Here is a 19,201-nt window from a genome sequence, read left to right as displayed (position 1 = left end):
AACACATCTACTAATAAAATTCTCATCTTGTAATGCCATGTAAGTCGTTTTTTTGTTTGCAAAATGCATAATTGTAATGTAAATTATGATGTACAGTACTGTGCAAAAGTCTTAGGCCACCACCACCATCTTGTTGTTTTAGCAAAGTTTTAATGTCCATCCATATTTATTTTCACTCTTTTTTTAATTAAAGGTGCAGTGTGTAAATTTTAGCGGCATCTAGTGGTGAGGTTGTGAATTGCAACCAACGGCTCAGTCCACTGCTCAGCCCTCACTTTGGAAACGCATAGAGAAGCTACGTTAGCTGCCACCGAAAAAAACATGTCATCGTCTGAGACAACTTAGTAAAAAAAGTTTGTACGTTAAGGGCTTCTGTAGAAACATGGCGGCACAAAATGGCGACTTCCACGTAAGGGACCCTCGGTGTATGTAGATAAAAAGTCTCATTCTAAGGTAATAAAAACATAATGACTAATTATAAGAAGGTCTTTACACACCCTTTATGATATAGTTTTTTATTTTGCATTTCTGTCAAGAGATCTTTCTAAAAATTAGAAACAACACACTGCACCTTTAAGATACAAACAGAAAATACAAATACAATATTTTACAAAATATTAACATCCTTTTTTATAATATTATATTTGTTGTCGTTAGTACTATTACTATTAATAATAATAATAATTATTATAATAATAATAATAATTATTATTTATTATTATGTTATTATTATGGGCATTAAAAATATTCCTGTAATTATAACAAACCTTAGAATTATTATTGCTATTACTACATTATTGTACATACTATTATTACATAATATACATATTATAATTATTATTATCACATAAATATGTATTATTATCTGTTTATTATTATTTTATTTGATTATTTTTACTATTATTTTGCTTATTATCATTACTTCATAACAATGTAATCATCTGTATTATTATCAGTTTAATTTATTAGTATTATTAGTATTATTTAGCTTATTATCATTGCTCCATAACAATACCATAATCACAATACTGTTTTGTTTTTGTTGTCTGTTTTGTTTTGTTGTTTAGTGTTCTGCTTAACTGTATACTATATGAAGAGTTTCGTTGCAAAACGAGATAACCACCGTTTTGTTAATTGTCCAGAAATCACGTTTTTTGGTTCTGCATTCCAATTAATTTCAATGCAACAGCAGTTGGTTTGTTTTGATTTAAACCTTCATAACTTAAAAAATACAGCTAAGTAGCACAATAAAACAAAATAATAACATGATAACATAATAATAAACATGTTTTGACAAAAATGTTAAAATATGGATTTATCTCGTTTTGCAACGAAACTCTTCATATATATATATATATATATATATATATATATATATATATATATATATATATATATATATATATATATATATATATATATATATATATATATATATATATATATATATATATATACTGTATATATATATATATATATATATATATATATTTTTTTTTTTGAGAAAGTCATTTGATTATAAGAAGAATTTAATTTCATTTATGTTTAAGAGATCCTGCAGCTGCCTGCTATTGGTTAAAGGTGCAGTGTGTAATTTTTAGAAGGATCTCTTGACAGAAATGCTAAATAATATACAAAACTATATTATCAGGGGTGTATAAAGACCTTTTTTATAATGAATTGTTATTCTTTTATTACCTTAGAATGAGACGTTTTTATCTACATACACAGAGTGTCCCCTTACGTGGAAGTCGCCACTTTGTGCCGCCATGTTTCTACAGAAGCCCTTAACGGACAAACTTTTTTTACTAAGTTGTCTCCGACGATAACACGTTTTTCCGGTGGCGGCTACCGTAGCTTCTCTATGTGTTTCAAAAGCAAGGGGTACGCAGTGGACTGAGCCATTGGTTGCAATTCGCAACCTCGCCACTAGATGCTGCTGAAATGTACACACTGCACCTTTAAGTGGAAGGGGAGTTTCCCCTAAATACTTGACACTTCAGCTTATACTTTTATACTGTTTTTAATACTACATACAATTTTGTCTGTATTTTCTGGTTGTATTCTAATAAAGAGGCTGAGAAATAATTATATATGATCACTATATTATTGCAAAAACAACTAATCTAATGGTGGCATGGTGGCTTTTGCACAGTACTGTATGTAAATGGCAGAATATCAAATATCAGGCAAAATACATTGAACCTTTATATACAGGGCTGGGGCTCTGATAAGGGGAAGAGTTCAAAATAAAGTGATGGACCCTTCCGACCAGATGCTTGCTCTCACAGTGCATGGTTTAATTAGAGCCTCTATTGGTCTTAATGAGATCTGGTTCGAACCACGGCACTAATGGGAGATTGAGTGTTTTGAGTTCTGTATGTGTGTTTGTGTGACTTGCTGTTGTTGTGTATTTCAGTGGTCAGGGGGGGCGGCTAATGGTCAATAAGACATTTTAACTTAAATGTGACCTAAATTGACACCTTAAAAATAAAGGGTTTATTAAAAAGAGTTTTACAGCCCGATGATAAGAAGAACCTTTAAATTTAAATTAAACCACAACAAGATATTTTAAACACTTATTTTACCACGGGTATTCTGATGTGACATCTAATGTGTTGTCCTTAACTTAACACATATCTGTGTTATTTTTGGAATAGCACACTTTGTTTCATTTATTTGAACTCAAAATCAACACAAAATGACACATAATGTGTTAAAATAACACATAATGTGTTAAATAGTTTAACACAAAACAATGTGTTAAAATTAACACATGCTTAAGAGTGTAGGCAAGACACAAAATGATAAAAACACTGCAACCCACCTTGCTTATTGGTTTTATGCTGATGCTAAGTTATTAACTTCGATATCTTTTAAACCATTTCATAAAATCACATTAAACTTTTCTTACAGATTTGGTTAATATAATGGTCAATAAATAGTCCCAAGCTGTCCTGGGGTGAGGAGGTGCGGGATACACTTTAAAAAGGTCCTAATTTGTACCATTTAAGTAATATGTATTTGGAACCAATATGTACCTTTAAGGTAATAATATGCACTCTTTGGTACCAATATATACCTCTGAGGTACTAATATTAACTTTTCAGGTGCAATGGTGCACTTTTTATTAGGTGTCAGCTAGAGACAATTGTTGGACCATTTTGAAATGATGAGAGCCTCAGATCAGATTTTAGATTTAAAGGGATAGTTCACCCAAAAATGAAAATTCTGGCATCAATTAATCACTTATTTACACACAATGTTGTTTCAAACATGTATTAATTTCTTTGTTGTGATGAACACAAAGGAAGATATTTTGAGGAATGTTTGTAAGCCACGGTTTGGTTTGGGTCAGGTCCGGTCAGCTCACCTCACTTTGGCTTGGTTAGCTTTTCCATCGAGTTTAGTAACACTTCGGAGTGGGAGGGATTATAGGCGTGTTGTTATATTTGCACTGCCTACTGCTGTGACATCATACACATGAGAGCGTCGTTGTACATTCCCTTACATTCATTTATTTCTCAGTCCGCCACAAAATTAAAATTGACCACCACAAATAGATGTTTGCACATCATGTTTATCACTACATCCGTCTAACATGACAGTTTCTGTACAAACACCGTTGCGTCGTGGCTGAGCATCATTTAAGTTGCATTTAAGCATATATGCAGACGTGCGCGTCGCGAATGTGCCACAACAAATTGCAAATCTGGAAAAAAACTGTTTTGCTGTTCCTGATTCTCAACCTGTGGATGTTTTTCATCGCTAAAAGGGAGTTTGGGAATTTATAGCAAAGCACAGATGACAACATGTTTGCTCGAGACAGCGCATGCTAGCATGAAGGTAAAGCTAATCCTTTACATTATAGCGATGACACTGGTAGTGACGATTCTCAGACTAATCAATGATCTACAATGTTTTCGTGTCACGTTTTGGTACCAGCTCGGGTCGCTTGGAACCCTGACCGAGGTGGTACTAAAAAAGTATTGGGTACTACGTACTGCACCCAGTGGACAAGCTCCCAAAAGTAAGCTGACCCGACCCAAACCAAACCGTGGGGTACTATGCAATGGAAAAGCACCATTTTACTCTGTTATCAAATAATCAACAAAAAACAGCCTTGATTTATTATAACTAAATTTAAGGTGTTTTAATGAAACAGAGTTTATGTAAATCACTCATATTACTTCTCAATTTCAATTAAAAATCTTTGGTGTCTCTGAACCATTGCACGCTACACCTCAGCAAACACTTTTTCATGGTTTTGTCAGCCCTGTACAGTCAGATTTGTTCGCTAAAGTGTCAAAGGCCCTTCACTTTGTCAACTTGATGAAAATGCTTATTAAAAACCATGTAATTCAGCTCCAATCCGCATCAGTTCCACCTCGTAAAAACAATCAAGGCTCGTGACTGGTAAAGCATCTCTTCGCTTTGTGTCTCCGCACAGATGTGTAATAGAGCCATCACGCACGGCATCGGTTAAAGTGTCCCCTGGCTCTCGTCCTCCTGGCTGACGTTATCCTCGAGCAAAGCTGACTGCTCCGACTGATCCCCATGCATTTTTTATGAGACCCCCACATATAGGTTTTGCTCTGTTGCCGGTTGAAGACGAACAAGTCAAATGCCAGTTCTGTTATAAAAATTCCCAAGACTCATCAACAATGTTAAACTTGGGGCCTTATTCAGCTAAATTTAAGCCTAAGCAAAGTAAGCAAATGCAAAATAAAGAACAGCAATTTAAAAACAAATGCAATGCTAATGAAATTATACTGTAGTGTACTGCTGGTTAGATTTATATTGCACTACATATTCCCTGCTTTATTTTTGCATGTAATGTAAAAGTTTGCACTGATAACCTAATTACTGAATTCTGACCAATCAGAATCGAGTATTCTAGCGAGTCATTCAATAACGTGTCTTGTATGACAGCCTCTTTCGTGGTTGAAAAGAATGAAAGTATTGATCATTGTCTCCCACAGAGAAACCTGAAAGGATCAGTGTTTCTTAAACAGTATTCAAACAAACCGATTGATTCGAACAAGCGAGGTTACAGACAGCAGCGATGCTTAATCAATTGTCAACAGCGTGACTTTGTAAAGGACTCAGTAGTTTGGTTCCTTAACCCAGTGAGATACTTTTCTGTCTATGCCTATGTAGATGACGTCTTGTCATAACACTTTATGGAGGCAGTGACATACTCGATTCACAGCTGATTCAATGAACGTTTGTGAAGCTTTACGATTGCTACTCATCATAGTAGCATATAAATAGACCGTACATATAGATATTGGGTGAGATAATCAATAATTTTCATTACACTTTTTATTATTGACACAAAGAAAACATGAATCATATCACGATCTGTGTACTGAAAACACCTGAATTGGAGCATAAATGACATCCCAGGAGACTTAAAACAGCCAAGAGAGATTTACGTTGCGACCTGTTTTGTCACTGATGCGGAAGTGAGAGACAAGCTGTTGCTTAAAGCGACAGCGGCTATTTTAGTTCAGGCAGCATGACATCGCTATTAATCCAATCATTACTGTTGTGACACCACAAATATGCAAATGAAAACGGTAACCTAGGGTTAAGTGTGAACAGTGTGAAACTGAAACAGATAACCCAGGATTCTGTTAACCTGAGGTTTAAAAATACCCGGGGTTGTCACGATTATGAAATTTGGCTGTGAGTTAATTGTCTAATAAATTGTGGCGGTTATGACTATCAATTGCCTGTTTTAGGACTTTGATTAATTCTCATACATTTTTTTGTTTGTTCATGAAATCATTTTTACACGTTGTGATTATGATTAAATATTAATACACATAACACATATTTAAAAGTAATGTTTTAATGAATATAATATTTAAGGAGCACCATCTGATACGGTGCATTTATACAGGTGCTGCAGCTCCCCCTTGTGTTTTTTAAAGAGATGTGCAATCATTGAGGTGATCTGAAATCAACGCAATGAGATGATTATTTAATTATTGTGACAGCCCTAGGGATAACTATAAGTGTGACAATCCCTGATGTAATATAAGTCTCAGGTGTGCCTGGAATGTTTATGTGAAGTTTCAACCCCAAATACCCCACAGATGATTTGTTATAGCATGTCCAAAATGCCCCTATTTGAGTGGGAGCAAAAAAGCGCTGTTTTCGTGTGTGTACCTTTACATGCAAATAAGCTACTGCCGTCACTCCTTTACCAACAGACAGTGAATGCATTTGGTAAAAATATATCTGATTTCTGTGAATACAGTCTGACAATCGTATCTTTAGCTGCATTAGCGCTACAATGTGCTAACAAATAAGGCTGGGCGAAATAACGATATTAATATGTACCGCCAACACACCTTTTTCGATAAAGATAGGAAAAAACTTTGAATATGGCGCCTGTTAATGCATTGCTAAAACTGCATTGGACTACATTACATCGCTGTTCCTAGATCTTAATCGCCTATTATATGCCCTAATAAAAGACAGCCAATAACACGTGTTGCTGTGGGGTTCGGTTGCGCCATCGCCATGTAACAGGAAAAGCACAAAAACATGTAAAAATGAGTGCTGTGGCCGAGGAGATTGTCAATAATTAAAGGAAATGTCTGACCAGCATCGCAAAAATGTTGTTGTGTGTAGGCTGTGCATACTTGTGGGTGGGAAATAAACCCCGCACTATCCATTTAAATGAAAAAAAATATTTACACTTCCAATAAAAGTTTCCAAAAGATGGTTTTGGTCCTTCCAGGTAGTTGTTATCACGCTGATATGTGTTCAAGTGTTCATTTTTGAGATAAGTTTCATTTTAGCTAGTAATTTAATGTTATAGAAACGGGGCGTGTCGTTATTATTGGCGTGGTTGAATTGGGTGCGCGAGTGTTTGCGCGAAAGTTTGATAACGCGGCTCCGCCTCTGGCTCCACGGACGATTCCTTCTGCGCATGCCTTGGCTACAAACTGACATTTTTACGTAACATGGCGGCAACCATGGTCGGACATTTTTGGCTTCAATGCAATGGAGGGAGGCGACATCGCGTCGTCCATCTTTTTTAACAATCTATGGTGCGCACGCTCCAGCACAGCTTTCAAAGTGGATGGCAGTGTTCGTTCGACACATACGCAATACAAATGATTTCTTATTCAAATTATTACTCTACCAGGCCGTACTGATTTGCCGACATTTACAGTACATAAAAAATGTAGGTGAAGAAAAAAGCCGATCCAGTTTAGAAAAAACAACAAGAAACAAAGAACAGGAATCAAACATTATGGTGACGAAAATGCTCCAGAGAAAGCATTTATAGAGTTTGTTTAACACCAATTTCATCTTAATTTAAGATATACACATTTTTTGTACTGCTAAACTAAAATTGTTTATTGTTTGCCTTAATAAAGTGTGTAAATAAAACATACTTCAATCTACTTTTTTAATTTTTAAAAAGCTTAATAAAATGTATTAATAATTAGTGCTATTGAATGATATAACACGTTATATCGATGATAAACAATTTAGCTATATCGCCCATCAGCCCTACTAACAAACATATTAAGAAAAGGTTTTGGGAAAAATTTATCTGTCTGTCAGTGGCTTTATCAGTGTGATGTCACATTAACAAGAAAACCAAAACAGAATGTCTAGTGACACTTTGTTTTTTTTCATTGTGTTCACTGCGAACACACATTTATGTCCAAACACCTTGTAAAAGTGGATTTTGCATAACATGTGCCCTTTAAGACATGACATTTCTTTCTTCTTTGTCCTCTATTTCTCCAATGAAACAATAAAAGCTTACTTGAGTTTATTGCCATGCATTCTGGGATTGTTACTCTACAATAGCTGAGAGGCAGCGTAATTATGCAGCAACGAATACTTTTGTAGCCAGCACATCAGGATATAAAACAAAGCAACTGATTACATCACAGAACTACATATTTTTGAGTCTATTCATACACACAGCATTTACATAAATCCACTCTGTAAGCTACATCTTCAGTTGTTTTCTAAACTGCTGTTAATGTGACATTCAAAACACAAATTTAAATCTTACGACATGCGTCGTGACATCGAGCGGACACGAAAACGCCATGATCATTTCAAATAAACGCGATTAAATTAATGATGGCCACTTGGAAGGAGACAGACAAAGAAGCTGATGTACAGACAGGAAGCACTGCATGACTCAGCACAAAACCACAAACAAAAACAGGTCAAACCATTAAAGGGTGTTAAGCGCTGCAGGACTATCTACAAACCATGACTGCCCAGACAACAATGACTTCCTGCGACCATTCATTTGTCATAACACACCACAGCTTACCGCCGTATATATCCAACACGGCATGCAGTACCTTCAGAGCTCGGTTTTATTCGCCAGGCTCTTTTATTGCAAAATATTGATCTGTATTGACGGATCAGGGGTCATAACAGTGAGGCATATTTAATGCTAAAGCCTGAAACACTGAGACTGAAACCTTGCTGTTTTACAGTGAGGAGTAACTAAATAACATTAGCGACACTGCTAGCTTAACAGCACTTTATAATAGCGTAAAAGTAGCTACAGCTATTATTTTTTGGTAACAAGCTACTTATTCCATTAACTAGAAGTGGAGCTGTATTGATTGATTGTTCATCATAATTTAAATGCACACAGACCGCAGATTTACAACAGAGGAAGATGAAGCGGTATTTAAACATACACATCTCATGCTGTATGTAGCATTGGGAATTCCAATTCATTTTAGTGAATAGCTTCATTCTCATTAAAAATGTATTGAAATGAATAACACACTATTTAACAGTTAATTACATATTACAGTTATCTACTGTAGTTTTGGAGTTATTGTAAAATTAAGTTAAATTTCTGCGCAATTTTGGCATGCAAAATTACATCGTTTTACTCAACCTAACGTTAAGCTAATTTTGCTAATTTACTTTTTTGAAAATTTTAAGTTGGAAAAAGACCTTACATTTTTAGGTGGTACCAATTATAGTAAGTTTAAAAAAATCACCTTAAATTTTTGATTCATTTGAAGTGAATTTTTTTTATTATTACTACTTTAAGTAATTGTTTTAAAGAGCACCTATTGTCTGATTCACATTTTTTCATTTCCTGTTCGTATGTTAACGCTATGCAAAATGTACATACCCCAAAGTAAATTAAGTCAGTGGTAGTCAGGCCAATCACAATTTACAGGTTAGCTGGCCAATCAGGTACACAGAGCTTTTTAAATCCGTGCGTTTTAGGAAGAGAGTAAAATCTGGAGCTACAAAAATGTACGGTATGTGAAAAATAATGTGATTTTTGACTGTAAACCACACAAATACATTGTATTATACCAAATACACAAAAAATAACAGAACTTTAAGTGTTACTGATTGAAGTAAGTTTTAAAGTAGATCCAACTTTCACTTTTTGCAACATTAAAATTTATTTCAATTAATATTAGCCTGCAGCTTAACTCTTTCCCCGCCATTGACGAGTTATCTCGTCAATCTGCAATACCGCTATTATCCACCAGGCTATTCCGCAACTTATAAAACCCGGAAGTATTGCCCTAGGGCAAACAGCTGTATGTCCGTGTATGTTTTAAAGATCGCTCTGAATCTGATCTCTATCAAAAGTCCATCACAAAAATGGAATTATCTCAGCTTTTTGATAAAAATTTGTGTTTTTGTAGAAACCTACACATATTTGAGAGGTGATAAAAACAGAACACGTGAAGGTAGGATGAAACAGATTTTTAGTTTGAAAGCAGGGGGTCTGTTCTTTTAATTCATATATTGTATGTTTATATATTTAAAAAGGAGCATTTTCTGGAAGCCATTAAACTTTTGTGAAAATCATGAAAAATGCTGGCGGGGAAAGATTTAACAGGCTTAAAGGGACTGTAAGTAGGATTTTAAGTGTTTTATTTATCAAAATCAATGTCTTTATTCATAAATATGTCCTCTTGGTGTCAAATGACATCTGCCAGTGATCTGACTTTTCTTTGTAAGCTTAGAATTTCTTCTCTTTACTTACATTGAACGGGTAAGTTCAAGGAGGCTTTCATGTCGTTCCGCCATATTGATAAACTATAATAGCAGAGAGGGACAAAAAGCACTAGCCTACCAACGCGTTTCCAAAACGCGTTTTCATTCAGAACACGTGAACCAGCTGCAACGGACAAGGAGATCAGCGATTACATAACGGCTACCGTAGTTGCAACACGCATTTGGAAAAGCGAGACGTTAGAGAGCACTGTTTGTTTGAATGCAAAATACAATTTCACCACTAGTTGGGGGTAAATCCTACTTATTGCCCCTTTAACAATTAGCTTATTATGATTTAGCTAAATATTTAACACTACTAAATTCTCTAAGCTGACATTTGAGTTCACAAAACTGACACAACTGATTAATGTACATTTGTCACTATTCCATTGTCTGTTGTACTTGGGTGACGTTTCTGTACACAGTTTACATTTGTACAAATCATACATTGACTTTATCAGCAAACAAACATAAAGAATAACTAAATATAGACATCACTGAACAGAGGCTCTTTAACCTGCTACAGGTTAATGTTCACAGAAAACATCCACCAAGAATACATTTCTCTCCAACCAATATATATATAGTCATTCATTCAAACAATATTAGGCTGGCAATAAAAGTAAATATGATGCCCATTGTTGGCATGGTGCAAATGATGGTGCAAACAACAGAAGCTGTATTTAAAAATAGCCGTATGAGGTAATGTTTACAGCGGGATTAGCAAGCGTACAATAATGTAGGTTTCACATTTCACCTCATATACTGTGCAAAAGTCTTAGGCCACCACCACCACCAGACTTGTTGTTTTAGAAGTTTTAATGCCCATCCATATTTATTTTTCAATCTATTTTATTAAGATGCAAACAGAAAATACAGGAAATATGTACCAAAAAATGCAAAGTCATTACATTAAAATGTACAATACATTAAAAAACTTGCTTGCATTTAGTCCTGGAAAATCAACTAAGTAGACAATTAATTGTTAAAGGTTTTATTTGACTGTCACATTGACCTCACCCACCTTGTTTTACTGTGTTTTACATCAATGCTGTTAATCTTGTACCTGCCTAGTCTGTCATCAATCTACATTCATTACTCTTATAAAAATGAGGATAGATGAAAGGGGGGATCCTTAAGGAACAGTGAGACGAAGATGTAAACATGGTGACACAGCACTGCTGAAGGGAGAAAGAGAGAGCGAGAGAGCAAGACGACAGCATGACAGCTTTCTTTAAAGCAGTTCCCATCAGGACAGTATTCCTGCATTACCATACAGCCTCACAACAAGCAGTTTTGCCTCAGATTTCAAGGACAGAAGAATGAAGGCCATTTCCTGTCATTATTTCTAAGATGTTACATTTGCTTTTTCAGCACACACATGTGCATATTACATTGTGGGTGGTACACAAACAGATACATTTATATATTCACGCTATACGGTAACATTAAAGGGCACCTTTTATGCAAAAGCCAGTGTTTGGACATAATGTGTGTTGGCAGTTTGTGAACACAACCAACCTACGAAGAAAAAAAATCCTCCTGCTCCTTGTCTTTTTTTAAATCAATGTGAGGTCACATTGATAAAGCCCCGCCCAATTACAGTCATGCATTACCATAGTTTCCACCCTAAGTGAGTTGTACTCTGTTCACTAGGTAGATACTATTGTCTCAGACTGTATTCATCAAATCTATTTTATCTGAAAGTGCTCACTGTCTGTTTGTAAGGAATTGAGGAGATGTAGCTCATTTGCATTTAAAGGTGCAGTGTGTAATTTTTAGAAGGATCTCTTGACAGAAATGCAAAATTATATACAAAACTATATATCAGCGGTGTATAATGACCTTTTATAATGAACCGTTATGTTTTTATGACCTTAGAATAAGATGTTTTTATCTACATATGCAGAGGGTCCCCTTACATGGAAGTCGCCATTTTGTTTCTACAGAAGCCCTTAATGGACAAACTTTGTTTACTAAGTTGTCTCCATCGATGACATGTTTTTCCGGCGGCGGCTACCATAGCTTCTCTGTGCGTTTCAAATGCGAGGGGTAAGCAGTGGACTAAGCCGTTGGTTGCAATTCTCAATCTCATCACTAGAAGCCGCTAAAATTTACACACTGCACCTTTAAAGGTACAGACATTAAAACAGCAAGTCACACATAGGGGCATTTTGGACATGCTATAATAAATGATCTGCGAGGTAAAACTTAAAAAACACATTCTGGGCACACCTGAGACTTATATTACATCTTGTAAAATGGCCATAATAGGTGCATTTTAAGAGTTAAGCTGTTGCTTTTGCAAAGCTCAGGAATCTTAATGGAATCATCATGTTTATGGTATTAATAAAAAGAAAGAATAAAAATAGAAGCAAATTAGTTATTAAGAAATACATTAATATTTAAATATGCTAAGTGTTCCTATAGCTCACTTAGTAAAGCATTAGCAATGCAAAAGTGGCTTTGGATAAAAGCATCTGCCAAATGCATAAATGTAAATTATATAATAATAATTTAACGATAGAACTGCTGAATAGATGGATTGTTGAAATAAAAAATGACCAAACAAAACCAATTAACTGTCCATTAGTTTACCAATCTCAATGTAATAATATGAGTTCAATGCTGATATGTATACATTAAAATGCAAAGTGTAGTGAGATACAGTGCTCTCGGATTAGGAGTCCTAAAAACGAATTAATATTGCATGCTGTTTTCACCATAAAAAAAATACTGTGAAACCCGGCCATCGGTGGATGTCTGAATCGGTGCCTCTGAATGGAAAGTTCAGGATGCCCATACATGGTCTTACCCATGTTCAGATGACATCAGAACGAACTCTTCTCAACTAGTTTCAACTTATTACCTCCAGTCGGAAAAGAACAGGTGTTTCCATGGCAACAGTGGGACGAGAAGGCGGTAATGACATGGAGAGGGAGACGAGTGTCTGTGCGTGTGTTTATATGTGTTTTTCGTCTCTATATGTGAATATGTGTTTGGAGTGGGGAGTGAAGGGGGGGAGATGCCGACCTACTGTTTTCCTCCGTAAACTTCCTGGTTACAGGATGTTGTTTTGGCACAATGTGTAAGTAACAACAAGCTCAATGGCAAAAAGCGAAGCCATTGTAAAACAACAATGCAAAGGTCCCTAGGGCACACAAGGCGCCCTTGTGTTTGTCAGAGGTTTATCTTTAACTGGTCTCAACTGTATAACGGCAAGGTTCGGTCCCCGCTCCATGGAAACAGTTGTCATGGCCTCTCGCCGTCTGCTAGGTGCTGCTAATTGCCCAGTCATTTGCACGAGCCACCCCTACTTCATTGAAGGGCCCCGTCAGCTGTCATCCACAGGGGCCGCTAGATGCGAAACGCGGCACGCAGGAAGTGATGGAGCGATGGGAACTCGCTCTTTTTCCCATGATGAACCAAGTATGCCAGTGTTGTGGGGGTGGCAGGCTTGCATGCAGAACTGCAGCATGTGAAACAGTGGTGGCAAGCGACAAGGTTGTCACAGCAACAGCCGACCTCTTGTCGACTGATGCTGTGTTTGGAACTTTGTGTAAAGACGCTAGCGTGTGCGTTTCTGTGAATGTGCGTGTTTGCATAAATGCATTACAACCTAAGCTACAGTAAGAGAGAGAGAGACCAGCGAGGCGAAGAAAAACTGAAATAATTTCGAGAGAGTGACCTATATTCTTGAATCCTGCTGCCAGACAGATCAGCACAGATGTTACACAATCCCAACATTCCTAAAACACTTTTCACCCTATTTTGGCCGAAATTAAAGAAACAGTTCACCCAAAATTACCTCAACAGACTAATATTTGTGTTGTTATTCATTTCCACTCCAACTGATGAGGTTAAACTCAAACTGGATCAGTAAGATTCGTGAACAAATCATTCAAATCAGCTCATTGAACTGATTCAAAAAAATGATTCATTCATGAATCAGGCATTGAACATGAAACTCACCTAATGTAAGTTGAGCTAGAATTGACTATTTAGGTTCTTATCATATTTACATACATGTTTATGCATTTGCCATATACTTTCAAACTAGTAGTATGGAGCACTTTTACCACTTTTAAAAATAAAGGTGCTTTAGTGTGAACCCTTGATCTCTAGAGTGTTATCATGAAGACGTCCATTGTGATATCACCTTGGTTACAAATGTATATGGTGGATAGTTTAAAAGCAGAAAGTAAACAGCGAAGTAAATGATTACTCTGTTTTCTACTGGGTGAGCAATAACGATTAAACAGGGCGCTTTAAACAAAGTGATTATTTCGTTTTTAATCTGCTTTCTTTCAGCAAACAGGTGAGAGACTGCCTCAATGAATCGACCAAACTGCAACAGTTCAATTGTGAACTGAACCGACTGTCTTAGGAAACAAGCAAAGTTAACTTTATGACAATGCAGAATGAGTTAAACTGAACAACTTCCTCTTTATAAACAAATGTCAACTTCAAATCAAATGAAAGAGTCATTGATGTCAAGTCTTTTGACTTGGTGGTCAAGATGTTTTGACTTGTGAGCAACCATCTACTGTAGCAATCCACTCACAACCGATAGAGAAAGAAAGAAAGAAAGAAAGAAAGAAAGAAAGAACACTGTCATAAAAAAGGTACAAAACTGTATTGTATCTTTACAGGTACATATACAGGCATACATAGCATAATAGGGGAGAACCGAGTAACGTTAAACGAAGGTATCAAAGTGATTTTCTTCGAGCCTACATTTTGACTAAATTTTTAATCCAAACTATGACAGCATCTTTAACACGCAACCCTTGACAGAACTGACAAATATCACGTTATTTCGTCATCGTTTTGCGCGTGTGGGTCCAGAAAGCTGTTTTTGTTCCATGATAAGTCAAATCATTTTTTTCTTACAAGGCTTTTTGTTTCTGGTTTCATGTGTTACAGTACTGATCAATCTACAGGTTATTTAGTGCTGTAACACATCTCGACGTTTGCCTTTTCAGAGTTTTTCAAAATGAAAGTAAATCGGGATTAAATGTCAGGAGTTCCTGTCGGGACGAAAGTAACACTTGTTAGTTTTGTCCCGCTGCTAATACTGTTGCAAAATTATGTTGAAAATCTATATTATTCCTGTTTGATTTAATTTAATTTTATAGTGTTCATACAGTTTTATTTTCAACAATTCCTGTTTGTACTCTTGAGTTGCTTTTGAAACATTTGATGAAACTGAAATTTAAAACAAAAATGTAAAGTTAAACGACAAAATATGTTTGCAGTTACATATTAACAAGGTCATAGTCGTGCATATTAACTATTTTTCTGTTGTGTTACTTTTGACCAACCTGTGTGTTACTTGGTGATGGCGCAGTGGATAAGACACACGCCTTTGGTGTGAGAGACCCGGGTTCGAAATCTACTGGCTCAAACTGGTTTTGCCAAGTGGTTGATGTCCTCAGGACAACATATTGTGTTGACCCAAGGACAAAATTTTTCTAAATGAAACTTAAACCTACCCCAAACCCCAACCCTAACCATAACCAAAACCTAAAATCAGAGGGACATGATAAGTACAAAACAATGGTCTAGAAACAGCTAATCTTGGTTGTAAGCTTAAACTTAAAACAAACTATAATCTTATTTTTGAAATCTGATTGGTTGGTTGAAATGTTGTTCCAGGGTCAACATAATGTTGGCCTGAGGACATCAACCACTTGGCAAACCGTTGTGTCCCTGAGCAAGACACTTAACCCCTAGTTGCTCCAGAGGCGTGTGACCTCTGACATATATAGCAATTGTAAGTCGCTTTGGATAAAAGCGTCAGCTAAATGAATAAATGTTATGTTACTTTTGTCCTAGCTGACAGGGTCGAAAGTAACAATGCGGTACTTATGTTCAAAGTGAAATTATACTGAAGTCGTTTTACATTTGTTAAAAATTCCACCTGGTATTTATACCACACTTGTGAGTTAATGACCACAGCAAAAATACATCTCTGTCTAAAACATTACGTTTTAAAATGATTTTTTTCTGAAAAATTGTACTTTCGCCCCTGCTCTCCCCTACAATGTTATACATTTTGGGGTACATTACTGTACCTTAAGTACCCATTTTGTACTTTTAAAGGTACAATTAAATGTTTTGCACCCCTAACATTTCACTGGTAAAAATTGTGTACCTTTAACACTCTAAAAATGTCTGGGTTATTTTTGACCCATAATGGGTAAATATTGGACAGAACACACCACTGGGTTAAATGTGACCCAATGCTGAGTTGTTTTTACCCAACTGCTGGGTTATTATACCCATGGTTGCATAACAACAACCCAGCATTGGGTCAATTTTAGCCCAGCATATGTTCTTGTCCAATATTTACCCATTATGGGTCAAAAATAACCCAGCCATTTTTCGAGTGTTAAAGGTACACAATTGGTCCTTAGGGTATACTATTGTAACCCAAAAGGTACAACATTTTAATGTGTTGTATACCCATAAAGGTACAAAAAGGAACCTTTGAGGGTACCACCCCAGCGACAGAAAATTTAGTTTTCTACCTTTTTTCTGATAGTGAAGAAAGAAAGAAAGAAAGAAAGAAAGAAAGAAAGAAAGAAAGAAACTTAAGACTTAAATTATCAAGAGTGGATCTCCATGTCACCAAAGATGGCCAGTGTTAAAGCAGCTATTGCAAATATCATAAATGAAGTTTGACACATGAGACAAATGAATAAAACGAGCTGACTTGCAGGTCTCAAAAATATGTTGCAAGTAGGCCAGCTACTCGTGTAAACAGTACTTCTGTTTGCCGGGTGAGAATAAACAGAATAAACGTGTAGGACACTGATTGAATCCAGAAACATTTACTGTATGGATGTGGAGCCTGTAGGGATTTGATAGATCTGGATAACAAAAGCTAACAGGTTTTATATCAAATTAATATTTTTGGGGAAAATCTGGAATGCTATTTGATCTGACCCTCTTGTCACTGATGTATTTTTATTTTTCCACTTTATTTTTTATTTTAGTTTTCCACTAGTTATATTACAAATTAAACTTGAATTGGTTAATTTCACTCTTAATAGGCCTACAGTAAGTACATTCAAGGTTCTCATTAAACATTTTTGCATTGGTCTTGAGGCCAATTATATTTACATGTATGCATTGAATTCTAGACAAACTGGTCTGATATGTGTGTGCATGAGAAAGGCAATGTTCCAGATGCATTGTATCCGGTTAATTAAGTACTTGACATGACAAAAAATCTATTTGTTAGGACTGAATTTAAACACAAGGGAACAAGCAGTAATGTATATGTAGCTCAATTGGTAAAGCCCTGCAAAGGTCATGGGTTTGATTTCCTGGGAACGCACATAATGATAAAATGTATATGCCTATCTTGATACACTGTATAGGTCGCTTTGGATAAAAATGTCTGGCATATGTATAAATGTGAACTGTTCCCAGAACAAATCCCCCTTCTAGACAGTCCCCACCCTTTAGAAAGGCACCTGACCTCTCCTGTGTTCAGTGTGACATTCATTAACTCACAGTTGCAACCTGTGGGTGATCTCTGTTTAGAGCCAAATTACGCACCATGACATTCATAGCTGAATGCCTGAGTTGTTAACATGAGGCTTGTTTTCTCACAATAAGGGGTAATCTCATTTGGTGTCAGTGAAATAACCTTTAAGAGAAAAACAGAATCAATTGTTTACAGCTTTCGCACATTTTTTTTTTTTTAATGAGCACCGAGGGACCGTGAGGTAACAGCGCTGCGGCCCGGGCCTCTAACGAGCCAGGTCGTGGAGACATATTGTGGCTCGAGCTAATCGGATGATAACCACCGAGTCCCCCCCCCTCCCTCTGTAATCACTGCTTTATTATCGCCAATTCAGTGGCTGCAGACGCGACGCGTCCAGCCGCCAGTCAGACAGGTCTCGTACGTAGTCCCTCTTCAGCGGGCGCGCGCGCACACCCTCTAAAGTTCAACGGGCGTCCATATTCCGTACTGTAGTTTGGTGCCCCCGCGCCCTGTTTATGCGGAGTTTCGGTTATCACTTACCGCTGTGCGCGCTAAACCACCGGGGCGCGATGTGCAGGGGTAACGTGTCCGCCAACGACGCGCGGGGTCCCAGGTAAAGCATGCCGTCTGTGTGGTGCCCGCCGCCCGGTTCCTGGAACCCGTTTCCGTTATGGGCCGAATCCGAGCCAGAACCCCCTCCAGCCCTGTCCGAGTCTGTTCCCCTAGGGGTGTAAAAGCCGAAGGGCACCGTGGCGCTGTGATCTATGCCCATGCCAGCCACAGAGCTCACCGAGCGACTACGCAGTCCCATCGTGCCACCTGGCCGGTAGTGCCCGAAGTGGGCCGATGGTGGCACCGCACTATCATCCGTCGATACACCGGGAAAAGCACCCCGGGGACGCCCCGCCGTACTCTGCTTGCCCCCCATCAAAAAGTATCCTCCGAAATGGGCGGGGGTGTCGCGGGGAAGGGTGTCACGGATGCGCTTGTCTGCGGCGCTTTTCGAGCCTCCTTCAAGCAAGCGACCAAAACAAGCGCTAAAATTCGAGGTTGTCAAGTCTGACTACAACAGCTGGGTCTCGCAGACGCAACAGCCCATTTTCTCGGCCGAACCATGGACCTAAAGTGTCAATCCCCTTGACTCACAAGAGATGATGATGATGATGATAAAGCCAAAGGCACGATGTCGCGTATTTCAATCAAGCAAAAAACGCAACACGTTCCCTTTTAACCAACTGACAGGACGGGCTGCCCAAAATCACCCGAGACGAGCGCAACAACAGATCCGCAGTACTTTAAATATCTCTCTCTTGCTCAAAAAGCAATGACTCGATATATATCAGCCATGATGTCCGTCCAGTGTGCACGTCTGGGTCCGCTTGTCCTCCCTTCGTCTGCCCGGAGATTCGGGTCAATGTGTGCCGCTCCCCTGCAAGCGCAGATCCGTCGGTGCGCGCCGCTCACTCGCTCTCCGCTGCTGGGAGACAATAGAGGCGTTTACTGCGCATTCGCGGATTAACAGTGGTGTGAACGCTTACACAGATTTACAATTTCTAGCCCAAACAATCAATCATTGAGACGGATCGTTTCGTTTTGTTGCCTTCGTGGACTGGCCATGCATTTAAAATGCGTAGTCGGCAACAACCGCACAATGATATGAATATT

The 19,201-nt window shown here is 37.5% G+C and overlaps 1 protein-coding gene across 1 annotated transcript in view; it reads right to left on the bottom strand.

Moving 5' to 3' along the window:
* The window catches only part of znrf1 (zinc and ring finger 1), a 41,929-nt gene extending 22,728 nt beyond the window's left edge, over positions 1-19,201 (bottom strand). Inside the window, exon 1 of the mRNA XM_055192396.2 lies at positions 18,077-19,201. Within this exon, the coding sequence (XP_055048371.1) occupies positions 18,077-18,464 (388 nt within the window). The 5' untranslated portion in view covers positions 18,465-19,201. The remainder of the gene's footprint in view (positions 1-18,076) is intronic.

Source organism: Misgurnus anguillicaudatus, chromosome 6 (assembly GCF_027580225.2).
Source record: "Misgurnus anguillicaudatus chromosome 6, ASM2758022v2, whole genome shotgun sequence".
In the NCBI taxonomy this organism is placed as follows: Eukaryota; Metazoa; Chordata; class Actinopteri; order Cypriniformes; family Cobitidae; genus Misgurnus; species Misgurnus anguillicaudatus.
This window is presented reverse-complemented; position numbering and strand designations above follow the sequence as displayed.